This window comes from Leishmania donovani, chromosome 16 (assembly GCF_000227135.1).
Source record: "Leishmania donovani BPK282A1 complete genome, chromosome 16".
Classification (NCBI taxonomy): domain Eukaryota; phylum Euglenozoa; class Kinetoplastea; order Trypanosomatida; family Trypanosomatidae; genus Leishmania; species Leishmania donovani.
Genome location: NC_018243.1, coordinates 623,958 through 651,232, shown reverse-complemented (window position 1 = coordinate 651,232; position 27,275 = coordinate 623,958). Strand labels below are relative to the sequence as shown.

Sequence of the window (27,275 nt, the reverse complement as noted above, 5' to 3'; positions counted from 1 at the left end):
ATGCGATTGTGCGGTGGCTTTCGCTGCCACGTGTGAGACAGCGAGTCGTATGCCTGTGAGCTCTGGGCGGAAAGCGGGACTAGCGGTGGTATGCACACACGCACGCACACACACGCACAGCCGGCGATGCGCACGAGATCACTCGCACAGATGAGCGAGAAGGCAATGAAGAACACGGGGAGAGGGAAGCCGTGGAACGGGGCAAGGGCAGAGCTTTGGCGTGGAAGGTGGCGCATGGAGGGAAGCGAAAAAGAGGCGAGGAAGAAAGCGTGGGAGACCCGGCAACGGCACACGCGAGCGCCTTGAGCGCGCGCAAAGCAGTGCTTTACGTGCATATGGGGCTTGCAACGACGCTGCATCCTCGGGCACATCTTCAGTTGAGAGCACGTGTGCCGGAAATGTGCACGGCAGTAGCGGGGAAGTGTGGCGCAAAAGCGGGACTGGGAGCTCCGTAGACACACCTCACCCCTCCACGCACCTCTTATCCTTCACGGGGAGGGGAGGGCTATCTGCACACGCTCACTCTCCTCCACCTCGAGCACTGCAGCCCCCATCAGCACTGTCTTGTGCTGAAGGTGCTGCTGGTGTGCGTGTAGATGTTTTAGAGTGGGTTGCAAGACGGTAGCACTGGAAGCGATGGGTGGTTGCAACATACCGTAACGTTACATAGATGAAGTGCACAAACGCATCGGCAGGCTTCAGGCGCTGTACATCATTCCTTCAGCCTCACCAAAAAAAAACAATAGGCCGCGGAAGGGAGGGAGAGGGGTGCGCATGCGCGTGAGCACACACGCGTATACGCGTCCCTTTCGTCATTAATTCTTTGCCTCCCCTCCCCCCTCACCTTCCCCGACGCCCCCTTTTTGCATGATCGTGAGCGCGTGTGCAAGACGACAACGCACACGCACACCCAAAGGGGTGAGATGTTGCTCGCATACAAAAGCAGACAAGCGGCGGCGAGCAGGACTCGAGAAAGAGTGCGCAAGAAGTCTTCAGCCTCGCCGAACGCGCCGTCACCACCACCACCACCAGCAGCGGCTCCTTGGCACCCACACACAGAGGCGCACGCTTTCGCAGCGCAGAGAGGGACAGAGATGAAGAACAAGCGTAGGGTCGATCAGCGACGATGCCGAGTTGTAATAGCCCAGCTACTAAGAAAAAGAGGTGCGCGGGAGCAAGAGAAGGGAGTGCGTTGGTAAGCTGTGTGTGCATCCTCAATCATGACCACAAATGCTAGGCGTCGGTGACGGGTAGCGGGAGCCCCTTCGCCTTCAGCTGGGCCTCTAGCTGCTCAACAATCGCGCGCAGCCGCACCATCTCAGCCTGTTGCACACTGACCTCACGCGCGTACTGCTCGTCGTACACAGAGACGCCGTTGGGGTCGGTGGGACGCACCACGCCGGCCTTTGCAGCCAGCGTTCGTGCTTCCTTGCGCAGGTCGTTGATCTCCTTGATGAGGATGACGTTCTCAGTGGTGATGCGATGCTTCTCCACGCGATGGTTCTCCTCGTCCTTGGCGATCTTCCTCTTTAGGCTTGCAAGGTTTCCCTCCAGGTGGTCGCGCTCCCGGTGGTAGTCCTTCACCTCATCGGTGGCGGTCCGAGCTGACGTAAACTGACGCTGATTGGCTGGTCTGCGCCCATCCGTGTAGTTCTCGTAGAGCGCCTTCGCCATCGACTTGAGTCGCTTTTTGTCCTTCGATGCTTGATACTCGTTGTAGGTATCGCTGATCTCTGCCCACATGCGGCCCTGAAGCGACTTCGCCTCAGCTATGCGGGCCGCGAGGCCGTCGAGCTCCTTCTGCTGGGCCGCTCGCTTCTGCCGCAGGCTCTTGATCTGCAAGACCAGGTGCTCATTGCTGGACTCATACTGGCTCGTCTCCGCCTCCATGTGCTCCAGCTTCAACTTGGAGGCGCTAATCTCGTTGTCTTTTGGCTCAATCTGTGTCTTGAGCTCCTTGCGCTTGAACTCGAGCACAAACTTGAACTTTTCCAGCTCCTGGTTCTTTGTTCGCAGGTCTTGGATGCGGCGTTCCTTCTCGGCAATCGTCTCCCCTCGCTCGCGCACCTCATTTGTGAGGGCCTCGATATCGCGCTTGGCTGAGTTGATGTGCGACTCTAACACTGTTTGCTGCCGCAGCTTCTCGGTGACATCGGCCATCTTGGACTCCAGCTCAGCACGGCTCATGTTGAGTTTGGAGAGGAGAGCATTGTTGGCAGACTGCAGCGCTGCTGCCTCTTCCTCCTGCTCACGGAGACGCTTCTCGTAGTACTCCTTTGCCTTCACGATCTCGGTGTCATTGTCCTCTTCAATCATGGCGCACATCGCCTCCGTCTCAGCGTCGTTGCGCTCCTTCTCGGCCGCAATGCGGTACTGCTCCTCGTCAAGAGCGTGGAGCTCCCTCTGCTGCCGCTGCTTGTCGGCCACGCGCTGGGTGTCGGCCTCACCCTGCAAGAGCGCCTTCTCTCGTTCGTGATTCGTATCCGCCTCGGCAAGGAGGTGGCGCAGTTGGTCGGCACGGCTACTGAGCGACTCGATCTTGCAGCGGTAGTCCTTCTCGGTCTGGCTGAGCGTCTGGGCAAACTTTTGCTCCATCTCCGCCATGAACTCGGTGAAGCGGATGGCCTGCTCGCCTTTGGCCGCCTGGAGAGCCGCGATCTCCGCCTTCTGCTTCTGCATCTCACTCTGGTAGTCTCGGTCGAGCTGGGCGATCTGCTCTTCGTGCTGCCGCTCCTTCTTCAGCTTCTGCTGTGCCATGCGCTGCTGCAGGTCCTTCACCTGCGTGGTGAGGTTGTGCAGGAGCTGCATGGAGGCGTCCAGGTCACGGCGATCGACAAGGAGCTCTGTCGTGTGCTCAATCTGCTTTACAGTGCCACGATGCGGGGCTACGACGTCCCAAAAGACTACCATTCCGTCCTCACCAACAGTAATGAGCATGCCCTCATCGTACGAGAGAGCCATGTCCGTGATGATACCAATGTGAGTGACGTGCGACTCGATCGTGATGTCGCGTTGCGCCATCACGATGCGTGGGTTGCCGTGATGGCCGTCACCGCCGCCTCCTACCCCGCCACCGCCTCGGTCCACCCCCTGTCCGTTCAGCTTCTCGCCTAGGTACGTGTTGAACACACGAACGGTGCCGTCCTCGCAGCCGCCAAAAAGGAGCTTCAGCGACTGACTGACCAGCATGCACCGCATCGATGCGCCGGGCAGGTTGTACTCAATCGTCTGCAGCATCGTGGATCGGTCCATCTGCCGCATTTTTCGATCGTTTCCAGCAGCCCAGACAGTATGCACATCCGCCGCGGCGCAGTGGTACGTCACAGCTTTCGTGACGTTGTCGCGGACCTTGTGGAAGTCACACAGGCTAAACTCGAAGACGGCACCGTCTGCACCAGACGAGATGAGGCGGGTGTCATCCGGCGGCACGAAGCTGAGGCTTCGTACCTTGCTGTTGTGCCCGCGCAGGTGGCCCAGGAGCTCGCACGTGTACGCGTAGTGCACGTGGATGATGGTGGAGTTGGCAATGGCAAAGTACTGCCCGCCGTGGCTGAAGCGGCAAGCGGCGCAGTTGCGGATGCTGAGCCGCTTGAACTCGCACAATTCCTTCTCGTATATGTTGAACACACGCATGGAGTCAGTGAAGGCGATGATCATGTGCAACCCGGATGGGTGCATCGCCATGCTGACAATCTCCTCCTGGAAGTTATTGCGCATCTCCACCACGTTGGTGATGCTGTTCCACAGAAGCACGCTGCCGTCACGGCCGGCGGTGGCGACAAGCGGCCGCTGGACGCACGTGTCCACGGCAACGACGCCGCCCGTGTGGAAAGGCTGCCCGACCGGCTGAAACACCATGTCCTCGGCTTTGGTGAAATCGGCGTTCGGTACATTCAGCGAGTAAATCTGCTTTGTGCTCGTGAGAAAGGCAAGCATCTCCTCCGCTGGAGGCGGAGTAAAGGTGAAGGCGCGAATGACCGGCACCTGAGCGCCGATCTTGGACGCCGTCGTCAAGTCCGTTACGGCGCCGTACCGCCCGTCGGCAGCGAAGCGGAACGTGCGCACCTTGCGATACATCTCCTTGCTGAGTGTCCGCTCGAACAGCGTGATGAGACCCATGTCACCCCCGCAGACGAATCCCTTCGTGTAGGACGCCAGCGCCGTGATGGCGATGCCGTCAGACGGGGACAGCGGAAGGGGGTGCTTGTACTGCTGCTTTTCAAAGAGCAGTAGATCCCCGTTGTCGGTGGACACGACGAGTCGGCTCTCCTCCTCGATCAGCCAGGTGTGGGCCAGGTAGTGCACATCCGGCGCCTCCACTCCGCCGATGGTGGGGAACAGGTGGCCGTCCGTGTAGGAGAAGAACTTCACACAGCCCTGCCCCGTGACGCAGACAAGGGAAGCGTCGTAGGGGGAGATGGAGCACTGCTTGAGGTGACGGCTGTCCTTGGCCGTTATGGCGCTCTCCAGTGCCGTGTCGTGGGCAAGCATCTTGTGCTTCTCCACGTCCCAGTACACCAACTTCCACTCCGGGAAGCCGCCGAGAGCGACGAGGTAGCGGCCGTCCTGTGAAAAGGAGAGCGAGACAAACTCGGTGGAGCCGAGGTCGGAGAGGTGCAGCACCGAGCGCCGCTTGATGCGTGGGGAAGCGGTGGAGTCGAAGAGGTAAATGACGATGAACGGAGTCTTGCCCGACTCGGCCACTGCCAGGAGGCGGCGACTGGGGGCCACAGCCATCGCTGTCACCCCCTCACATCCGGGTGTACACTGCACGAGCTCCTGCGTGCCTTGCTGTGTATCGAGCAGCACGAGACTCTCGCCGGCAACCCACACAATGTAGTCCTCTCCAAGGTAGTGCACGCCGTCCTTGACATCCTCGCGCACGCCGAACACCACGCGGCGCTCAATCATCCGCGGGTTTTGTGACATGGCTTCCCAAGTCGCAAAGCCCGAAACAGGTATACGAAATGACAGCACAGTCGAGCGACGGTGCCGACGGCCGCCGCTGCTATCAAGTTTCACCGTAACACCCGTGAAGAGGGAATGGCTTCGCCGGTAGGCAACAGAAGCTGTGCGTCGTGCGAACTGCTATTTGGGATGGGGAAGCCGATGAGGGTGGGCCACCGTTACGTTGGGAGGAAGTCGAGGAGGAAAGAGCAGCAAGTGAAGGCGACAAGAGAGGCGAATGCCATCGCGTACATTGAGAGAACAGCGAGGAAAGCGGGTGAGCTGCGCAGTCCACTCGCCCAGTCGACGCATCGGCTCCACCGCAGCGAAGCGAAACGGTGAGAGGCGCAGAACGGTTTAGCTAAAACCACACACTGCAAGCAGCCCATGGCATCACCGACGACAGCACGGTGCGTGCACTGTTCCGACTTTCGTGTGCGCCGAACTCAAGAGCGACAAGGGAGGGCAAGGGTGAGGAGGAGTATGGAAAAAGAAGAGGGAGGCAACAACTTCGTGCTGGCTGACAACGCAACGCGTGCAAGAGGTGCCCGCCTCCCCTCTAGCCGCGCGCGAAGTGCGTAAAAAGTGAAGTGGCAGCGCTTAGTCGTGAGCTCATGCCCTTCTCCTTTTGACCCGGCGACGCTGTCCCAGGAGGAATGGGCTTCGAGCCGCCGTGCCCCCCCCCCATTCGCGCCATACTGGCCGCCTCCCGTATCCTGCCGTCCTGGTCTATCTCTCCCTCCTGCTCTGGTTTAGTTGGTGTGTTCACTACTGAGACGAGCAACGTGCAGCATCCTGAAGAGATATATGGATGTAGAGAGAGATAAGGGCAGCCGCCCTGTTGATTTCTATGATGGCGGTGCTTGAGAATGCGGCGCACCCGGCGGACCTGCGCAACAGACGAACCAGACAACAGACAAGTGAGCAAAAAGAAGAAAGCGCGTGCTCAACTGCTTGGCGCCCACTGCAGGTTCGAGCAGACCATCTATGCGACGATGTGCACTCACGCAGGCGAGCTCCGACACCCACGCAGGGAGGTGCTGCGCCACATTCGGCAATCTCGTTATGACAACGGAAGCCCCCTACCCACGCATCCCTAACCCTATCCTCCCATTCACTTTTTCTGGGGGAAGGGGGGGGGGGGGTATCGGCACTAGAAAGCCCTCCAACACATCTTTTACAGCAAGGGTGTGTGCGCAGCCTTTGTGTCTATGAAGCGTGGAAAAACAGCGATAGGGTTCGGGACAGAAGTGGAGGCTGAAGAGAGAGAGGATAAGATAAAGACGTGCGGGGCAGCCACCGTGGAACTCCTCCCTCGACCTCGGCAGCCTTTGAAAGATGCGCCGAAGGGGAGGGTGAGTTGAAAGACAACAGAAAAAGTCGAGGAGGCCCACATCCGGGGAGCAGGCAGACGGAAAGGACAAAGGGAAGCAGCGAAGACTCCACATGATGGGCACGAGAAAAAACGCCGTAAAGCCTGCAGTGACGCGCCTTTGCCCTCTTGATACACGCACACGCAGGCGAGCACATGCAAAATGGAAACAAGAACAGCATAGAATAGCTGACTTGCTCCACGTAGAGCCTCAGCAAAGAAAAGCGGAGACCCGCCCAGCTCGACTCCTACCTCCCCAGGCAGCTGCACCGCTCACAGTGTGTCCGTCCACCTCGTTCTCCACGTCTGCCTGCCCGTTACTTGTGCCCTCCTCGCACGAATGAAGCGGCGAGAAGGCGGCGCGGACGACTTAGATGCCGGCGAAGAGGGAGTCGAGATTTATGAACAGGTGGTCGATGCGCTTGTATATAGTCTCCGCAGCAGCGTTGAGGGGGTCGACTGGGTCGGCCACCTCCTGTACCGCCGGGTCTGCCGCCTCCGCTAACGTGTACAGCCGGCGATCCACGCCGAGGCAGCGGCGCGCTTGGTAGTAGTGGGCATCCTTCACCCGCGCCGGGCAGCCTGGCGCGTGCGGCACATCAAACAGCGCGCGGTAGTACGTGAACTGTGTTCGCACTGCCTTGACGGCAGCCGCGCTGCCGCCGCACTGGTAAAACTGCCGGATAATGCCGTAGCACGTCTGGGTGAAGCAGTTGGCCACGTAGTCTACCGGCAGCGACTTTCGGCAGCTGACGCACACGTACAGGTCAAACCGGTCTCGTTGCCTTTCCTGGTCAGCGAGCACCTCCATCACGCGCGTGTGCGGATTGATTGGGGTCATGAGGCGGCAATGTGTGCATGCCACCTGCAGCGACAGGGCTGCTGGGAAGCACTCCTCTAAGTTTCGACTCTGAAAGAGGGAGCTGTGCGAGAAGTCGTTCATCGTTTCCGCCTCTTCTTCTTCCAGCTTGGCGCCGGTGTGGCAGGCGATCCCCATTGCCTCGCTCAGCTGCGCGTTTGAGAAGCCCTGAATGTGCTCGCACAGGCGCATGACTGGGGGATAGATCTGCACGGACAGATACCACTCCGAGTCGATTTGCAACTGGCTGTTCTGCCGCACCTCCTCCACATGAAATGCCTTGTCGCTCAGCCGGTCGCCGGTGCAGATGACATACGGGATCAGGTCACCGACGCGCACCAGCTCCTTCCGCTGCTTCATCCGCAGCGCAACAGTGGCGTGAGGAAAGCTGTTGCCACGGTACGCCTCCGGCTCCTTCGTCAAGCTCTTCGAGATGACAAAGTTGTCGAGCGTGTAGCGCCCGGCCCGCACCTTCTCCGACACATCCCGCATGTAGTTCATGACGTAGTCCAGAATGTCCTCGCTGCCCTCCGCGTTCAGCACGCGACTCAGCACCGAGTCGCACACACACTTTGAGAGCGGGCACCAATCACGCCGCACCATATCGAGCCCCTTCACCTCTTTCTTGTATGTCTTGCCCTCGCCCTGCCAGTCCGTCACCGTCAGTGCGGCGTACTTTTTCTTCTTCAGCAGCAGAATAGCGCGAAAGACGCCATCAATGTCGATCTCGAGGCTTTGGTAGCGCTTGTTGATCTTTGCCTTCAGGTCTAGTCCGAGGTCCCTGACAGCCTTGATGTCGTTCTTGATTCCCGTCTGGATCATGACGGAGTCGGTATCGCCGTATATCACGCGCAGGGAAGGGTTCAGCTGGGGGATGAGGTCTACCGTGCTCTGCAGAGCCAGACGGCCTTGCCGCGTGACAAGCTCGGCGAGCGGCTGAGCGTGAAAGCGTGAGTACTCGAAGCCGAGGCAGCCGTACATGCTGTTTGCCGTCAGCTTCAGCGCCTTCTGGCGAATCTCCAGAAGCGCCAGGTTGTTCGCGTCCTTCTCTATCTTCATCAACCGCTTCACCTCGCGACGGCTGTCTACGAGACTCTTGATCACCTTCGGCAGCACACACTTGTGCAAGCACGGAGCGGAGAGGCCTGCTGCGGCGCACGAAGCACAGATGAGGTTCTCTGGTGGTGGTACGTCAATCTCACTCCCACTTTCGCGATCGACGGTGGTGAAGCAAATGTTGAACTCCTGAATCAGCGACGGGTACAGGGAGTTGAAGTCGAGGAGGAGAATGTAATCCGAGTAAAGGCCGCACTTGGGGTCGAGCACCATGCCGCCTTGGTACTTGGCCTTCCGCTTCCCATCCTCCTCCTCCTCGTCGTCGCGGCCCCGCTTGAAGTTCTGCACATAGCGATCAGGGGTAATGAACTTGAGGTCGTGGAACGTGTGCAGCAGGAGGTACTCGATGCGCTCGGAGCGGGCACCGAAGAGAGTACGGCTCCACAGGTTTCCTGCAATCGTGGTGAGGCGCTTGGTCAGTCGAATCACATCGAGATGTGAGACGACCGCTGTGGACAACACAGCGCAGTTGCACACCTGCAGCAGCACATCGTAGATGTCGCGCGATGCCGACAGCATCGCAGGTGTGAGCACCGAGGTGCCAGGCTCGAAGTTGTTGCTGCCCTTCGTAATCCCCTGCAGCTGCATCTGGTCTGCAAGCGACAGCAGCCTGTAATTCACCGTCTTGTAGTGCTCGCGCGAGAGTGAGTAGGAGTCCACGACAAGGCGCCCAATGCACGTCTCTTTTTCCTGATTCACGTTAGTGGCGGTTCCCTGGAAGCGCGGCAGTCGTTTCAGGTCCAGGCGGCCAATGGTGGACCACGACGAGATGCTCAGCTCCTGGTATCGACGGAGAAGTATATCCAGTGTGAAGCCCAGAAAGTTGTGGCCAATCATCATGTCTGCATCGATCTTGCCGAGTTGCTGTGCGAGCCAGTCGAGCAGTGCGCGCTCGTTGGCAAAGCGGCGCACGCCGGGTAGACCTTTGGCGCTGCAGTAGCTTTCCAGGTCGATCGGCAGAGGGGTGCTCATTGAGGCAGGGCGCACGCCAGTCAGAATATTGTCAGGAATGTAGCGGATCGTGTTCTCGATGTTGACGTCTTTGTAGATGGCAACTGATGCGATGAGAATCTCGTTGCAGGCGCCTTTGCTGTCGAGCTGGGTATGTATCTGAATGCTTGCCAGCGTAAACGGTGGAACCGGTAGCTTTGTGTCCTCTGCGCGAAGGTTCTTCGGGGACTCGACACTAAACTCAAGAGCGCAGTGCGAAATGCGATTCGCCGACGCGACAAGGCCGCTGATGCGCAGAAAGCTGGGCCCTTTCAACTTTCGCTTGATCAAAAATAGCTCCAGTAGGGACGAGGAAGCGCCCATGATGATCAGAATATGGCGAAACGGCCCCTTCGCATTCAGTGGTGGGTAGCGGCCAGGATATCGCAGTTTCGCCCATTGCGTCTTTTCGTGGGGAACGCCTGGCACCTCAAAAGCGTAGTAGCGCTCCACAAATTTGATGCGCCGCTGCTCTATTCCCTGGTTGCGGCAGATGTCGTTGATTTCCTTCACGACATCCTCCTGCGAGGAGCCCGCTTTCGGTAGAACAAAAACGCTGCGGTACATGTTGCGCACGCGCACGCAGCACGATAGGTAGGAGGTGCGCCCGTTCTTCTCCACCGCCATCTTCCCAAAGAGAAACAGCGATCCAGGGTCGACGGAAAGTGTGTGAGGTTGCTCACGAGCATCGAACCAGTAAAAAAGGCCTTCAGTCATTTCCCCCGACTTGTATGGCACCGCTGGCGACACGAACTGCGCAGCGTCCATCTGTGGTGCCAACGTTGCGGTAAGCTCAATGGCTTGCTTTGGCGTTTCCTCATTTCGGTAGCCCGCACCACCGCCTGCTCCTGGTGTTGGCCTTGGGCGAGGCGGCTTTGCACTTTGGTCTCTTTCAACATTGAACAACTCATCTTTCAGTGCAACCACAGTCACGTTCTCTCCGCTCTCGCGCTTTTCCTTGGCAATGCTCGCTGCCGGCGCTGCCTCTGCCCTCGCCAGTCTCGCTAGGAACTCGTCGGCGGTCAGAGTAGCCTCTTGCGCATCGCCGCCATCGTCGGAATCACTGTGGAGCTGCAGCAGGTGTGACATGTCGATGTCCTCTGCGATATCGATATCCTCGTCAATGCGGTATCGCTTCAACAAGCGCTCCATGTCCATGTCGCTCATAGACTGGGCAAGAGTCTGCTGCTTCGGCTTTGGGGTCGGTTTTGCACCCGATGGGGGCTTTCTCAGTTTTTTCGCTGCTTTCTTCGCTGAGGGGAGCTGTGGAATAGTAAGGTCGCCGGACTCCGGGATATTCTCGTCCTCATCAGACTGAAGCACCTCTTCCCTCAACGACCTCCACTGATCCTCCTGTGTCTCGTCAAAGTTGGGAGCATTGGGCTTGCGAGACAGCCGCCACGATGCTCCATCATTGCCGCCCGACATGTTGTGCGTGGGATACAGAAGGGTGAGCGTCTATGATGTCATTTAAGTCTATTTTACTGCACGGCTTGAAAGCGGATGAAACTTGTGCCGCGGTAAAGTTACTCACTAGAAGCAGGAGACAGTGAACAACGAAAAAAAAGAAGGAAAATGTACTAGTGCGGCGAGCGGTGATGAGTGTGACGACGTGGGCAGGTGCAAGAGGTAGAGAAGCAAGGATTATGCTCCAAATGTCATGCAGCCGTGCGAGCAAGGCAGAGACAACTTCGGCTGGTGACCTCTGTATCCTCAGGGTACGCGACACACACACGGGTGTGCACTTCGAAACGTCCAGGCATTTCTCAGTTCCATGCTCCTTCGCTTTCTATCGTGAGAGGCTCATTTTCGAGCTCAAGGGAAAAAAAGCCAAAACTACTTACAGCCCACCCTGCAAGGTTAGCGGAGGCCTTCAGCGAAGAAAGTTCAAGCACCACGCAGTCGCACGACACAGGTTACACGTGCACCAGAGCCAAGCAAATCTGATTTGCAGATGCCTGGCAAGCAAAAAGGCAAATAGTCTGACACTCTCATGGCTAAAGAGCCTATTGGGATGGGCGCGGCCTTGACAACCCTCTCGCGCAATCATCTTCGCTGCAAACTGAGCCCAGGCGCTGCGCGTTGCGAACCGAAAACGCCAACTGGCGTGCAAGGTTCACCAATGTCACCATTTCCGATCTATCCAAAGTTATCCGCTCATTCTCCGGGTTCATTATGACCTTCATTGCTACTGCAATGCCTTTAGTCTCCAATTTGCCCCAAATGCGGCACTTCTCACACGTCACGCAGTCCATCAGGCGGGTCACGTTCAGCATCATCGCTTTAAACTGGGGGATCAGGGACCGACCCTTCTCAGACTCAAGAAACGCCCCCTCATCAAAGGTGGGAGAGCATATAAGGCGTGAGTTGAACAGCTCTTTGATGTTGTCATGAAGCTGCAGGTCAGTAAGCGTTGCCTCACCTCTAGCACCCGTGTTGAAGATGCTGACATCATTTGTGAAGAACGACCTTGACTTGGCGAGTGCACGAAGGGTGAACTGATAAAGAATATACAAGTTGCCCACAAAGTCAGGAAACGGTGCGATACGCTTGTTGTACATCTGGCAGTTTGGAAAGAAAGAAATATTTGGGTTGTTGTAAATGCCAGCATTGCGTTGCGGTGAAGAAAGCTCGGGGTCCTTGTAAAAGCTTGTGCAGACATGGATGTTGATGGACATGTGCAGTCCGCTCAACAGCGTCCGCAGGATGGACAACTCCTGACATGTTCCGTCTTTGTCCGACGACAAGCAGTTTTCGGCATAGATGGCGCGCCACACCTGCGCTGCAAGAGGGCCAGAGTATCCTGTGTTGCCCTCGGGATTGGATGCCAGGTCCACGTACTCCGCCCCGTCGTCTGCTTTCAGCCAATCTCCCCAGTCGTCAAGGTTCACAGGTTGCAGCACTGTCTTCGCAACGCTGCCATCGGGGGTGTTGAGCTCGCTCATATCCTCATCGGCGCGTAGGGCCTCCGGGATGGAATTTTCGTCACATTTGCACACATCACAGGTGTTTTCGGCGCTGGTGCACAAAAGGCTTACTGCCCAGTAAGGGCACGGCTTTGCGCTGTTGACCTTGAAATAGCGAAAGTAAGGTGATACTGTAATACGGTTGAGAATGTCGAGAAGTGATTTAGTGCCCTCGTCGATCTCAGCAGGGGAGGAGTGGCAATACCCGTAGTCCAGCTTTGTAGTGTTCAGCACGATCCGAGACCTCACGGGGTTGAAGTTGACAGCAGGGCCAGCTGTTGGTTTCGGTGTCTCGTGCGTGAAAACAAGGAACAAGACGAGAAGCACACTGCAAGCGCACTTAATAGTAACCTCGATATTCATTCGACACATGCGCACAACAGAAAATGCTTGGTTCTCTGAAAGAATCCAATGTGTGTGGAAACGCAGAAACAGGATCAAAGATGGAGAGACGAAAGAGAAAGAGCACAGCTCAACCTGGGATCATCCCAACTAGATATATGGAGCATGCCCTCCAAGCCGATGAAGAGGGGTCAAAAGACAAAAGCGAGTGGAGTTTGCTGGAGGGACCAAGCTGCGTTGGCCAGAATCTGCTCAATGGATGTCTGTTCGGAGAGTGTGATCCGGCACTACAAAGCAATGCAGGCATGGACAAGAGTAATGTTTGCTATACGTCGTACACTGATATGGTAATACAAAAAGGTTCTTACTGTGATTCGGATGTCATAAAAGCCATCTACACTACCGATATGCACTCACATACAAATAGATATGATGCTCACCATCGGTGGAAAAGGAAAGCAGCGCACGCGGTGGCGATGTTTTTTGTTTTGTTTGTTTTGCTCTACTCGTGGCAACAGAGGCGGACACTACATACCCATCCTCTGTTGTATGACGCTGCAAGTCGACAACCTGGAGAACGGCTTACATGAACTTCCGCAGCATGCGTCGCATCTTTGCAGCGCCGTCAGTGGAAGCTTTGGACCCCTCAACAGTGACGACGGAAAAGACCATCAGTATGGCGGCGTAGATGTATTTTACGGCAATCTCGACGTCCATAGTGAATACCAATTATTGCGGGAGAACAAGTGCGACCTGATGTTGAAAAGGGGTTTGAGTAACAGATTCTTCATGGCATCGTGCAGCGGAAGGAGACAGCGATCCCCAAAGAAAACGAAAAACGAGGTTGAGTCAAAAAAAAATAGACAAGCAAGCACTGCTGTGAAAACAGCGGGAGGGGGGGGGCAAAGGCGCTTGGTTGAGGGTACGATCCACCACTTTACTATTGTCTACATTCGAATGCAACGTCCCTGCTCCAATCATTGATACCAAAGGCAGATTGCCCAGCTTGTGGGCCCCAATAGCTTTATGAGAAGTGCCGGACGTATAAAAGAGGTGTTAGGAGCAACGTGGTGCCTCCCAAAACAAGGCTTCTGCAGCTAATCTACAAAGAGTATAGCGGCAGTCCTTCTGAGCAACTTGCATTCCTGCTTTTGCTTCTTGTCTGAGAGCTGCGCACCTTGTAAAGTTTGGCACAACTGTCATTAGGGCATTGGAAAAGTCGAGGCCGCTTGCGAGAGCAAAACGATAGGAAGAGGGAATATCCTGCGAATGTGAGGCGGCGGCAGCCTCTCGCGTCGACTACTCAACTCTGTGCTTGCAGTGATAATATTTCTGCCCCCCCCTGACGTCTTCGGCTCTTCCTTTGTGTTCCTTTCCTTCTACAGTCGAATTGGTGATTGACAGAAGCATCGCTGCAATGCTCAAAACAAATGAGGCTCTGTTGGCGTCGTGCGAAAAAAAAAAACCAAGATCTCAACGGTTGCTCAATCAGCAATAGCAGGCGCAAAGAGGCCGTGCGTGCTACTGCACCCACGTGTCGAGAGCACCACACAGCCGCTAATGAAGTCAGGCCGTGTCGGTTCAAAGGGCATAGAAACTATCCTTTACTGCATCATGCTCGACTTTCCACCTTCCCTTGTCCTCCCCTCCGCTTGCCCTCCAAATCCCCCAGTGCATTTTCATGTGTTTCAAGAACTACTTCGCCGCAGGTGCTCGCAGGGCGGTGCTTTGGCGAAAAGGTCGCGCAGACGGTCGCCTCACCGGCACACAATTTAACAAGCGCGTTCGGACACCTTTTCACGAGAGGGCGATGATGAACGAAGTGAACGGTAATACCACACGCCGAACCTACAACGTGTTTGATTCTAAGGTTGTTCAGCAAGAGCTCCGCGGCGCTAGGCGAAGCACCAATTATTCTCAATTGGCTTCACAAAACGTCCTGCGCCAGATTAAAGCTGATAAGCGACAGCAGCGAGTGTCCCACTCTTCTAGCCATAAGTTTCTCCCTCTCTGAAAAAGTCCACTTGTCTTTTCGTTTTTTTCCTGAGGGAATCCGTTGCTGCGTAGCTTCGCTTGCTCTACGAAGGTGAAAAGCTGCGGTGCTTTTTTGTCTGCTGCTACCAATGCTCTACCGGAATAATACGCTAAGCGAAAAGAAATCTCTTTTCTCGGCATTGCTGGCAAATACACCACCTGCAATTGATTCAAAGTGTCACGGACACAGGCGATGGCCGGTCTTCGCAGGTTTGATTTGATCTTGTTGAAATCTCTTCAGTCAGTACCGTTCTGCGCCAATTTGCGCCTTTTCCCCCTCTAGAATGGATGTGCATCGATGCCAAGTATCTTGGCACATTGTTTTTGTTGTGAAAAAAAAAGGGCTTTTCATAAAAGACGCAATATGTGTCCGCATTTCACTAATGAGAAAAATAGAGAACCTAAGCGGTCTGCGATGCGGTAACCCACGCATGTGCTGCTCGGACTGCGCGAAGAAACCCACCACTTTCACTGAGGTGAAACAGAATGAAATGCCTTGCTAGTATGAATTTTTTTGTCTTGCCGCATGCTCGTGCATGACAATCATTTCTTTAGCTCTATTGAACGCAGCTTTCGTGAATTGAGATGTCACCTTAACTTGAATGCTTCATTTTTCTTATATGCTTGCACCTCTTTAATAATATGTACTATATACATATATATATCTTTTTTTTTTTTTCGTATCGTCGTTGAAGGCTGAGACGGCTGCAGGAGAATTAAGTGGCTTGCAGGGTGTTGCAGACAACTGCCCATATTCAAGAATGCAGAGCACCTCGACCGCCTTATAGACTATTCATCCTCCATTTTACTTCACACCCATACACTACATCTAAAAAAAAAACAGAACCATGTCTGCAGAAGCAGTGAAACGACAAATCCTTCTTTCTGTGGATGCTCTGGCCATTTCTCTCGACCGAGTTCCTTCTTTGTCTAGCATTTTTGAGGCATGCGCGGCGGCGAAACTGCTTCGCAATCGACTCTTGCGCGAGCGCACTCGCGTTGTAGAGCGCATCGAGGCACTTCGAGAGCGTCAGATCTACAATGAAACCACTGATGAGGACTTTGACTACGATAATGACGACGCTGAAGCTCAGCTTGCCGGAGGCGACGTGAGTCGTACAGAATTCATATTTATGTGCGAAATGATGGTGGCAGAAAAGCTGGTGGTACCGTTGCTCTTGGCGCATGGAATGAGCTTCAGTGACACACTGCTTCCCCAGCTCCTCAAGCTGTTGGCGGTAATGCTGCTACCGATACCGCGCTTTTCTGCAAACGAGGTTCTCCAGAAAGATATGCTGCAAAAGATAAAAACGCGCTGTGGCACAGACGAGTTTTTTGCGTTGCTAGTGCAGTGCGTAGCACCTATTGCAGAAAAGCGAACAACAGGCGAGCTGCACCGTGAGGATGTCATTATTCTTGAAATTGTTCTCACGGTAATCACGTACTTGCTGGATGGACACCCAACGAACACAGAGCGAATTATTGGTGCTTTCTGTCGAAACCACGGCGTCGAGCTCCTTCTAGTGGTGATAAACCAGAATTACTCCCGGATTCACGGCATCAACGCGGCTGCAAATAGTGATTCAAGCAACGAGGCCGTGAACAATTTAGACGGTAGAAAGAATGAGGGCCATGAAAAAGATACAAGTGGCGTGAGCCTCAAATTAGATCAGGTGAGGGATGAAATTCACCTGGAGGAGGAAGGGAGTGATGTCGGTCTCGAAGATGATGACTCTGTGCCCGCATCGCGATCCTCGGATATGATGCACAGAGCCCTTGACCAGGAGTTTGAAAAGCAAGTCAACAATCTCCTGGAAAGCGATGAACAGCTTTGGAAGTGGAACTGCCTTGTTTTGGCTGCAATGGCAAGCATTATCTGGTGTGTCCCCGCAGAGGAGCTGGCACATTTGACAATGCTGGGCCACACGAGTGACTCCTCGCCAGACCGAGTGCTTTCTACACTGCTAAACGGCCAGCATTTTCGTGACTGCAAGAAAGCGAGCGACAAGTGGCGTTTTGTGGCTCGTAGCCGCAATGGGGCCGTCACTTCCAATGGAATTCTTGTCCGTGCTTCGTCTGGAAGCGTGACAGGTGGCCGAGCCATTGGCACTGTCTTTTCCTTGCTAGGGCCACGGCGAAAAGACCCACTGGAGGCGATGAAAGATGTTGACCTGCGCAAGCGTGGCCGCTTTGTCAAGGGCATGTACCAAGACCTCACGCCGCAGTGTAACATTCCACTGCCCACGAAAATACAGCTTTCGCACCAAAACAGCGCTTTTTTGAGCGTTGGTTTCGAACCGCTGAGCGTGATGACATTCAGCAAACTACAAGATGCTGCCGCGGCTGTCGAGAGCGCCACGAAGGAGCATAAAGAGGTCGTTGTGGGATACAAGGGGTCTGGCGAGACAGTGGAGGTAACGTCGCCTCTCGACACCGCCATGTACCAAAACCTGGGTAACGTGCTGCACTACATGACAATATGTCGGTGTATTCTACGGTACGTTAGGCTTATCACTGAGCAGCTTAAAACGGAGAAGCAGTCGTTTCTGGTTGTGTTTCCGCAGCAGTGGCAAAGTGTCTCGGCGATTATTTCACTGGACTACGTGGAGTTAGGATTTTCTGTCCTGCGCTCCTTCCTCGATTGCAAAGATATTCGCCGTCGTGAGGATATCTCGATTGCTGTGGGGTATTTGGCCGAAATACTTCTCCTTTTGAATTCGCTGCTGCAGGGCGAGATAGCTGCCGATCCTGCCGTGCAGGTTGCCGCTCACGCTCTGGCGTCCTCTGTCCTCTACAAGGAAGAGAATATCAAGGCCGTATTCGGCTTGCTGTCTGAGTACTCGAGACGGGTCATTGCAATTCGCAAAGCGCAAGTATTCACACTTTTCACGTTTTCGGTCTTTCAGCTGATGGAAAAATGCAGCTACAAGGGAAACCTCCTTCTTCCGAAGCGTTCCAAGCAGCAAAAGAAGACAGCGCCGGCGGACGAGGCGGAAGATATGGGTGGCGCAGAGAACCAAGACGACAACGAGAGTGTCGACTCTGCTGCTTTGGAGGATCTCTCTGAGGAGATGCTGCGGGGCATGGCAGACATGATCGACGACGAAAAAGGCGATGACAACACGTGGCGGCCTGACTTTGAAGCGAGCGTGCAGAGCAGTGTCGCTTTGGAGCAAAAGGTGCCCTCTGCAGCTGCAGATCTTCCCGAGCCGGCATTCGAACCTGTGGGTGGTAGCGCGTCCGTGGACGGCGACGGGCTGGGACCGTCAAAGAGGGCCACATCACAAGGGCGACCTTCCTCCATCGCCTCAAGTGACCGCACCGCCTTGTCGACAATGAGCTCTGAGCGGGAAGTGGCCGTTAGCGGCTTTTTTCATCGTCTGGCATCGCCGAAAAACATCAGCCTCGTGTACTCAACTCTCCGCCACTGGCGCGTGAACGACGCAGACGTTAACATCGCATTGACATTTCTGATGGACACTTTGGTGCGCCATAACTGTGAGAGCGTCTTCTTCAACGTCGCATTTTTACTGCTGATGCGAGAGGTGCTCGTCAACGGCGAGAAAACGCACGCGCCGCTTTATGCCGTGTGTGATCGCATCGTGTACGACTTTTTCAATCCTTCGTTTGCAAAGGCGCAAGATGCCCGTGCCGCGTCCGTGCTTCAGCTTGAGGTAGAGAATGGCATGCTGAGTGGGGCGCAGTCCTATCTCGGGTTTGAAGTTTCGCTGCGCTGCACGCGCGCGTTGTTCAACCTGAGCACACTCGATTACACGTACATTGAGGAGAAAGGGATGCCGCATCTGATGAGCTACACGGCAATACCGCTTTCGCATGAGAATATCAGCGACGCGAAGCGGGAAGAGTTCACGGCGGTCGCGGATGAGACCATCAGCACACGCTCTCCAGACTCCAGATCACGTCGTCAGCGTCGAACAGCGACGTCCGCCGGCGACACGAGCCAGCGAGATGGCTCCAAATTAGCTTCCGAGGTGGAGGACGGTGATGAGCGGGCGGTGCTCAGTCCGAGCCCTGCGGCGGAGGGTTGCGATAACAAATTGGAGCGCGGATGGAAGCGGCGCCATCACCACGGTCACGGCGAGAAGAAACGAAGGCGGCACGACGTCTACGATGCAGTGGCTGCCGACGAAGACGACGCCAGCGGCAGGGACAGCGAGTCCGCCACAGACATGACAAAGACTGAGGACGTGGCAGCTGCCACAGCGGCCCAGCCGGGTGCCGTAGCGGCGCCCTTATTTGGTGCCGCGAAAGGAATGTCGGTGGCCGAAGACGCTCAGTAGTATCTCCCTTGCTTTTCTGTTGTCTGCGTGAGTTTACACAGCAAACTGTAAAGGCGTATCATCTCCTCGTGGCCGTATATTCTTTGGTGCTATTTCTAGTACCACTGCAAATTCCTGGTGACTTCGGACACCTCAGCATGCTATCAGGGCCCGGTGCACCCTCCGTGGTGGGAAGCCCGGCAGCCATGCAGCCCCCGCGAAATGCCGAGCCACCCCTGGCGGTGACAGGGCCGAGTGCCTACACCACAGGGAGGCCAGGGCGACCTATGGCTACTGATGTCGGCCGTGCCAGATCGTGGATGGCGTTGCGTCGGAGAGACCTGCGGCAGTAGACACACTAGTGCCGTCCACGCGGAGGGCGGGGTGTCAGCGTGGCTCGGACGCGGCTCCCCCGGCCCTCACACTGCCTTTGCTGGTGGTGCGGAGCCTGAGAGCCACCCCGAGCTGCATGCACCTGGGGTGGGGACCGGCATGATGTGAGCGGCTGTGAGGCGACGTGCGAAGCGGAGCTGGGTAGAGTTTGGTGCAGGGGCCGCGCTCTCAGATGACTGGGCCGGCAGCATTCTAACGCGTGTCTCCCGCTGCACCGCACCAGGCGATGGGGGCCTGCGGCATTCCGGCTTCGGCGGCGTTTGAACCCGTGTTGCACGGCAGCGAAACGGGCATCTTAAGAGTGCAGATGACAAGTTGCGTCGTTGCGAGTGTAGGCGAGTGAGGCACAGGTGTCCCCTCCTCTGCCGGTTTGATTTCGAGCATCTCTGCTTTTCCTTTGCCTGCATAGAAGACTTGCCATAGAGACATCACATAGCTAAGAGAGCAACAGCGAAACGGAACATGGCCGCCGCGTAAGGAGGCGCCCACCCGTTTTCGTGTGTGCCGTCCTCCCTCTCCACAAAGAGGCGTCGAGGTAGGGAAGTGTCATGGCAGTCTCCGATTTTGGCGCGGGGCGGTTCGTATGGGAAATTGCTTGCTAGATCGCGGAGGAGGCGAGGGAAAAGAGCGCAAAAGACGATCATCTTCATCGTCTTCCACTTGCGCGACTTTAGCGCGCTGCTTGTGGCGAAAAGGCGTGACAGAGAGTGTGAGTGCGCAATGCTGCTTCGCACAGGTGGCGCGCGCACACATGCGCGCAAGCAGGCCCTCTGTGTGCTTCTCATCTCTCGCGATCCCGTTCATCTCTCCACGCTCGATGGTGCCACTTTTTCCTTGCCCCGTTCCCTACTTTGCTGTGTCCCTGAACCAAAACACGGACGACATACCTACATTCGAACGCACACACACACGTGTGTCTCTCCAGTAATGCGACGCCCAGAACCCCACTCCCTCCAGATACACGTACAACGGCAGTGCCTCGAGTCAACACTACCCGCTTGATTGGTCCTCCTCAGATTGACTGGGTGTTCGCAGGGACGCTCATTGCACCAGCAATTGACGTAGTATTCTCCATGTCCCAGAAGACGCAGGAGGTGCTCACGCAAGAGGAGATCAACCTCCGAGTGCGCCAGGGTCTGCAGAGGCGCAAGAAGTGCGCCCTGTGCACCCAGATCTTCTACGTGAACGAGCTGCCCGGGGCTATCACGCACAAGTCCATCTTAGAGCTGCGCCAGAAATGGGGCATGGATGTGCGTCGAGGCGAGTACATGCCACCGCCGTCGCAGCTGTACAAGCGGGAGGAGATTTGCATCTTCTGCATGCAGTTCTTTGACACAACAGGATCGATGCAGACACAGCAGAAGCTACTGGCGTCCACCCGTGACGGCATCTCACCGGCGCTGACATTGCGGTAAGACCTCCATAAAGGAGGAAGGCGAAAAAGGGCCAATGGTTTGGGCTGGTGCATTGGTGCAGACACGCACACACAGATACACTCTTTCTCTGTGCGGGCGCCTTCTGGCAAGTGGGCAACACCGCCGCCCTTGTGTCCTGCTGTCACGCTTACCTCTGTGTGGATCAGCATTCTGCGTCCGCTTGCACTGCGCTTCTCTTGTAAAGCCCCTCCTTCCTTTGGTCTGTGCTTGGCGTTGCGGCGAGACCCACTCCGCCGTGATGTTCACCTCTTTGTTTTCCTTGTGTGTGTGTGTTTGCTCTTCTCTCCTACCGCCCCGCCCCGCCCTCGTTGTGCGTGCTCGGTGCCACGGATGTAGACCAGCGACGGAGAGAGCAAGAGTCTCTTGTAGCTAACATGTATGTGCGTCTGTGTGAGTGCGTCACCTTCTATGTGGGAGTGAGCGCGAGATAGGCGTCAAAGCCGATGATGCGGCCCACAGAGCAGTCGTCCGTCTTCTCCGCCTCTCTCAACACCCGCCCGCTTTATTTCCCTTTCTTGTGTTTCGTTGTTCCCCCCCCCCTCCCCCTCCTCCTCGCTTTTGCTGTGATGAGGCGCGTTGTTGAGTGGATGCTTATGTGATTGAGCGATGGTCCGCCGGGGAGGCCCATCCCAGCTACCCAATCTAGGAAGCAAGCATGTAGTCACCCACGTGCCAACCAGGGGCAGAGGGAGCAGGCGGGTTTGCTCCAAAGCGCCGCCCCTTCGTTGTCTGTCTCTCCTCTCCCCGGAAGCACGGCTCGACCTGCGATGGCGACGCGGGACGAGAGGGGAAGGAGAAGAAAGATGATGTCAGAAAGGGCTCGCGAAGAGTCCTTCTGTGGGTCTCTCTCTGACCCCCATGTCTGTCGCTGCCTTGTGCGCGTTGCCGACGCCTCCTCGCCTCGTCAGCGGCGTGCCTGCGTGCGCGCGTCTGCGAAGAAACACGATGCCGACAAGTGCCGCAGTGGCCAGGGGAGAGGAGAGCAGCCACGCCAATGCTTCTCCCGGCTGTACCTCTCTTCTCGCGTGTGGCTATACCCATCTTACCGAGCGGAGGGGCGGATAAGGAGAAGCGTCATCATGACCGATGCTCTCGCTCGTCTTTCCCTCCTCCCTTTCCCCTGCTCTACTCTTACCGCCTGCCTCTGGCACCTCTTTGGCTCTCTCTCGGCGCTCACCTGCCGAGATGGCGCGCACAGGAAGCACACACACACACACAGCAAGAGAAGTGCCGGGGCACCCAGCGCGTCTGTGTCTACGTCCGTGTGCGCATCTCCCCTCGCTGCCACTTTTGTTGTCTTCTCCCCGGCACCGCTCAACCGGCCCCTTCTCTCCTGTCGCCCAGCCTTCAACTCCATATTGCATCACGCAGTCACAGACGCACTTGTGCACACGCGCACAATCACCGGACAGAGCTGTGCGTGATGCTCCGCCGCTCATCGTTATGGCTTAGCAAGAGGACGCCCGGGTATGTCTTTTGGCGTCAGAGTAGCTTGACGGAGTTGGAGCACTCGAAGCGCAACTACCTTCTCTCGGAGCGTCCGGTACCGCTGGGCGAGATTTCGCGGCGGATGGCTCGCGTCAAGTCCCGCTACGAGGACACGCGCGACTTCCATGAGCGCAACCTGCTTCGCGGTGAGTACAAGTACTTCACGGGCAAGCTCTGCGACTTGCGTGCCGCCCGTCTCGGTGATATGGTGGTGGTGCTGCAATGTGCCGCTTTCTTCGGCTTCTGGGATGCGGCGCAGGTCGACCAAATTCTGGGGGAGCTCTTCCTGCAGCTGGAGGGGATGGAGGCAGTAGAGCTCGTCGCACTTTTCGCCTGTATGCCGCAGCTGCGCCGCCAAGAGAGCGAGCTGTATCGCCGCGTGGCTATGGAGCTCGTCCCCCTCGTGCCAGACCTGACAACCGAGGAATGCCTGGCGGTGTGTCGCGCCTGTACCGCCGAGACCCCACCGGAGCTGATGGAGTCGGTGCTGCGTGACCTCACCCAGCGCCTGGAGGAGATTAGCCCTGCCCAGTGCGTGGAGGTGCTGGACACATGGAGCGTCTTGCCAGCGGCCGCGCAGCGCCGCGTTCGTGACGTCATGGAGCCTGTTCGGCAGCGCGCGCTGCGTCACCTCGAGGAGCTGGAGTGCATGGATATAGCAGTCTTGTTCACATGCCTTCGAGGAGCGGTGAGTGTGGGCAGGGCAGATCCGATTTTGTCGGAGGCGTTGCAGCGGCGCATGCTGAGAGCATTTGTGCGCGACATATCCAGCACGTGCCCCCGCTCCACAGCGATGCTCTTCTCAGCAGTCCGCGGCAGTCACTCGCTTGCACTGGAGCTGGCGCAGCAGATGGCGGATCGCGCGCTGTTTCTGTCCACAGACTTCACGCCTGCCGAGCTGCTGGCAGTCTTTCGTGTCTACCTGGAGGGCTTGGCGTCCCTTTCTGCCTTGTCTGCAGAGCTGCGAGCGCCGCGAACGCCGGCGCTCCCAGCCGGTACGGCGTCATGGGTAGATGTCACCGCCGCGCTGCACGGCTCTCTCTCCAGCGCTTCTCTTTTCACTTCTCCTTCCCTGTCGTCGCCGCCCGCTGCACGCCAGCGCATACTGGAGATGGAGCAAGCCGCACAAAGTCTCTCCACGTTGCAGCGTGTCGGGGACGCGCTGTCGGCTCAGCTCGTCGAGATGCTCGACAGCGCGTCTGCCTACCTGTCTGTGGCGTCCCAGCTTGAGGTTGTGGCGCTCTACGTGGATGCCGTGGAACAGCTGGCAATGGGCGGCATCATGGACGGCGATGACACGTGCGGTGGGCCAGGAAGGGATGCCACCGCGCATCTGCTGCAGCTACTACCCCAGTCACGACGGGCGTTGCAGCTCGTGTCGAGCAAACTGATTGCCAACATGAAGACCCTCTCCCTGGCCGAACTGCTTCAGCTCCTCGAACAGGCGAACACTCTGGGCAGTGCCGCTATTCAAGATGCCGCCGTCGCGGCTGCTGTGCAGGAGCTGATCACGCGCGACATCGATGGCCTCACAACCGAGTCGGCATTGGCGCTGGAGCAGAGGCTAAGGGCCCTCACTGAGCTCAGAGCAGAGCATCAGCGCCGCTTGTCGACTGCGCTCATCCCGAAAGTGCGCCGCTTAGTTTAGTGTGCGCATGGCGGTGTGTTGTTTTCGCTTTGCTCTTTCGGAGGAAGAGGCGCTGGAGAGGGGTATGCGCGGTGCTGGCCCGCCGGCCGCATAGCCGACGCTGACGTACACGTACCCACGTGCGTCTGGAAGACGTTTACACCGCTGTCCACCGCCCTCTTGGATTTGTATGCCCACTCATGTGTGGGGTGTGCGGGCTCGTTCCGTCGCGGGTCACTTCCTCCGTCATTCCCTCCCTCCGTCTGTGTTTGTGTGACTCGTTCACCTCCCTCCTCCCCGACGCCGCTGCACCGACAGACGTCGGCGGGGGTTCCTCGTCACATCCCTAGAGTTCCGCCTGTGCGTCTGAGCCCGACCCCCTGCTCCGCCCTCCAACATTCTTCTCACGTTCTCACTCACACGCATACTAACACCCGAGTAAGACCGAGCAACCACAAAACCAAGCGTAGGGAGACACCCTCTGGCGAGACAGCACGCGATCAAGGCACTGTTGGCGGCAGTGGGCGGCGGAACAAGTGCACGGCATGCACGCACTCACGTTGTTCTCATCCCCTTTCACCTTCCCGACCCTCTTTTCGGTCAAGGCACGCGAGCAGGACGTGCGCGGAGGAGGGGATGAGTGAGTGAGGAGGCTGCCGCGCTGAAGGCGTATACCTCTCCTCCCGCCAACATCACCGATCTCTCCGCCGTTGTGATGGGCGGAGTCCGCGTGTGACGGTTATACAACTTAATCCTCTTCTCCCTCGATCTCCACCCTCTCGGCGCATCACACGTCGTCGCCCGCCCGCCCGCTTGCCCGCCTTTCTCTCCAGAAGTGAGCGAATAAAGAAGCAACCGAAAGGAGCCATACGCCCGCACACAGCAGCTCTCCCATCCCCCCTTCTCTTGCCATGGCTCGGCGGTGCAAGGGGGCACACACACACACAGCTGCGCTTTTCGTTGTTATCTCCGTTTCACTGCACTGACTTCCCTCTGCATTCGCGATTGACATCGTGCGTGGAGCGTGTGGCTCCGCGTGTTTCTTGCGCGTGCCCCAGCGAGTCAGCATCGGCTTTTACAGTGCGAGCCTAACCAGACTGCGTGCTTTCTGCGCGCGCGCACACACACACACACATACGTTCCCGCTGACCTCCTTACGGCACTTGGACCCCTCGCAAAGGTTGGCTGTATCACACCTCTTCCCTTCTGCTTCCACCCTCCATAGGGGCCGCCTTCCTGCACTCCCCCGTTGTGTTTTCCGCTGCTGCATCATGTCCTTTATGCGAAATCGCTTCCTGCGCTCCGCGTACGACGAGCTTGTCGTGGTCGGCAGCCGCTGGACACGAGTGCTGGCTGTGTCCGTCGATGCCGCCGAAGTGGGGCCGCCGCACGTGCAGAGCCACCTGGCGCACCCTATCATCACTGTTATCCCGACGCTGCACGTAGCAGGCATTAAGTTCTACGACCGCGTGCTGGAGTACATTGACCACGCCGTAAAGCGCAACAAGGACACGCTGGTGCTACTGGAGGGCATCTGCGACAGCGAGGCGGCTGAGAAGCAGCAGATGCAGGAGTACCAGGACATCATGCGAAACGATGCCCTGCGGCAGACAATGCTTGCCAAGGCTGACGACAATACTCTCTACTCACCCGAGGTGATGAGGGAGATTTGCCAGGAGATGGACATCCGTTACGAGCTCTTGCAATCGATGGAGTCCACGGTGCGCCTGCAGGAGTGCTACCTGAAGCCCAAGCTGGCTGCCATGTGCGGGCTGAACCTGCGCAACCACGCCGACTTACACATGCACGAGGTGCAGCGCCTACTCGAGGAGGAGTCCGTGAGGCTTCAAACGCTCGGCGAGCGCCTTCCATCCAGCATCGCGGTAAGTCAGCTTGGCTCCTTCCCTGTAATTCGCAAGCACCGCGAGCGCAAGGTGGCACAAGTGGCGCGGATGCATTGTATCCGCTGGTTTGAGCAGGAAACGGACGGCGAGGTGATCATCCCATGGGGCTACTTCCACACTGAGGCAATCATCCACTACATCCTAGAAGGAAACAAGTCTGTTAGCGCCGCCGTCGACACCAATGGCGGCGGTGTCGCTTCCTCAACGGGAACGAGCAGTAGCGCTGGCGCCGCGTCACCGAGTGATGAGGCAAGCACAAGGAGCTCCACGGGCCCAGGGAGACTGAGTGCCAAGGCAGCAGCTGCAGGTGGTGTCGCTGGCGCAGCCGCGGCAATCGAGCACGCTCCACCTCGACTCGTGTTCGTGGAGGCCGATGAGCTGCTCGCCAAAGTTCCCTTCAGCGTACCAAAGGAGCTTATCGAGCGGACGCCAGAGGACGCAGACAGCAGCAAGTGCAGCTGAGGACTTGCATCCTTTCCTCCGCATTCTTTTTGCGTTTCGCCCTCCTTTTTCTCTGCATCGCTGCTGTGCGAGCGAGAGGGCGGGCGCGAGTTGTGCTGCAGTGGGCACATGCGTGTGTGTGCGTGCGTGTGCCTGCGCCAAAGTTACAGGATGCGGGGAAGGGTGGCGCACACCCTGTGCAAAAGGAGCCCGAATCCGTTATGCGGTGATGGGGAGACGCCCGCATGTGAGCAAGACAGCGCGGAAACACAACAGAAGATGGGACCGCGGCCCAAAGAGAGAAAGGATGTGGAGAAGAAGGAATGGTCGAGCGTCTGGAAACAGCCCCCTGCCTGGTTGATTCCCTTCGCTGACGAGCGTGCCCTGATGATGAACAAAGACGGTGACGGTGGGCAAAGGCACTCGCACGTGAACTCGCACGCATCTGCAACGCTGTGTGTGCACGATCGATCCTCTAGATGCGCGTTTCTCGTATGGGACACGAACGTACACCTGGCAGGCGCTTCCATACAAGTACCCCGTGCTCGAGCGACTCCTCTTTATCCCTCGCTCTTGCTCTGGTGTACATGGCCTAGGCTGTTGATCCCCCTCCCCTGATGAGGGAGGGCCGCAGCGTGACACTAGTGTCCAGTACCCACTCTGTAGGGAAGCCAAGAGCCTGCCGCCTGCGATTGGGTACGGTTTTGGACTCATGGTCTTGGCGGACAGAGCTGGGCTGGCGCTGTGCTGAAGAGACTTTCTGGCATGATCACGTTCGTGCCAGCTCACCAAATATCGTGCCGATGACTCAACAAGTATGCGCATCCACTTACCACCTCTCTGCGTTGGCTGTGTGGCGGTGGCGCTGAGCGCAATTCTGGACCTGGCTTGCCACTGCATGCAGTGCGAACGACGCCAAGCGGTGTTGGCTGGCCTTATGTCCTTGGTATACAGCCGTAGTGCAGCGGAGGTAGACGAAATGTGGTTGTGCATCCGCACATCTGTGGACGCGCTGGTGGTAGCATGGACACCTTGAAGAACGACAAAAAAAAACCTGCACTCTCTCTGAAGAGGCCGTGC

At 57.0% G+C, this 27,275-nt stretch overlaps 7 protein-coding genes across 7 annotated transcripts; 4 read left to right on the top strand and 3 right to left on the bottom strand.

Annotated features, from left to right (window-relative positions):
- Window positions 1-1,233: 1,233 nt before the first annotated feature.
- LDBPK_161650 (hypothetical protein, conserved) lies at window positions 1,234-4,929 on the bottom strand (the record flags this gene model as incomplete). The annotated part of the gene is made up of 1 exon (XM_003859801.1): window positions 1,234-4,929. One exon carries the CDS (start codon window positions 4,927-4,929, stop codon window positions 1,234-1,236), a length of 3,696 nt encoding a protein of 1,231 aa, XP_003859849.1.
- Window positions 4,930-6,689: 1,760 nt separating this feature from the next.
- Window positions 6,690-10,712, bottom strand: LDBPK_161640 (DNA polymerase I alpha catalytic subunit, putative; the record flags this gene model as incomplete). Its single annotated transcript, XM_003859800.1, has 1 exon — window positions 6,690-10,712. One exon carries the CDS (start codon window positions 10,710-10,712, stop codon window positions 6,690-6,692), a length of 4,023 nt encoding a protein of 1,340 aa, XP_003859848.1.
- A 578-nt stretch (window positions 10,713-11,290) lies between these two features.
- Window positions 11,291-12,622, bottom strand: LDBPK_161630 (endoplasmic reticulum oxidoreductin, putative; the record flags this gene model as incomplete). Its single annotated transcript, XM_003859799.1, has 1 exon — window positions 11,291-12,622. One exon carries the CDS (start codon window positions 12,620-12,622, stop codon window positions 11,291-11,293), a length of 1,332 nt encoding a protein of 443 aa, XP_003859847.1.
- Window positions 12,623-15,474: 2,852 nt separating this feature from the next.
- LDBPK_161620 (hypothetical protein, conserved) lies at window positions 15,475-18,927 on the top strand (the record flags this gene model as incomplete). The annotated part of the gene is made up of 1 exon (XM_003859798.1): window positions 15,475-18,927. The coding sequence occupies one exon, from the start codon at window positions 15,475-15,477 to the stop codon at window positions 18,925-18,927; it is 3,453 nt and encodes a 1,150-aa protein (XP_003859846.1).
- A 1,445-nt stretch (window positions 18,928-20,372) lies between these two features.
- On the top strand, window positions 20,373-20,714 carry LDBPK_161610 (hypothetical protein, conserved; the record flags this gene model as incomplete). Its single annotated transcript, XM_003859797.1, has 1 exon — window positions 20,373-20,714. The coding sequence occupies one exon, from the start codon at window positions 20,373-20,375 to the stop codon at window positions 20,712-20,714; it is 342 nt and encodes a 113-aa protein (XP_003859845.1).
- Window positions 20,715-22,158: 1,444 nt separating this feature from the next.
- Window positions 22,159-23,871, top strand: LDBPK_161600 (hypothetical protein, conserved; the record flags this gene model as incomplete). The annotated part of the gene is made up of 1 exon (XM_003859796.1): window positions 22,159-23,871. The coding sequence occupies one exon, from the start codon at window positions 22,159-22,161 to the stop codon at window positions 23,869-23,871; it is 1,713 nt and encodes a 570-aa protein (XP_003859844.1).
- Window positions 23,872-25,121: 1,250 nt separating this feature from the next.
- On the top strand, window positions 25,122-26,216 carry LDBPK_161590 (hypothetical protein, conserved; the record flags this gene model as incomplete). Its single annotated transcript, XM_003859795.1, has 1 exon — window positions 25,122-26,216. One exon carries the CDS (start codon window positions 25,122-25,124, stop codon window positions 26,214-26,216), a length of 1,095 nt encoding a protein of 364 aa, XP_003859843.1.
- Window positions 26,217-27,275: the final 1,059 nt, after the last annotated feature.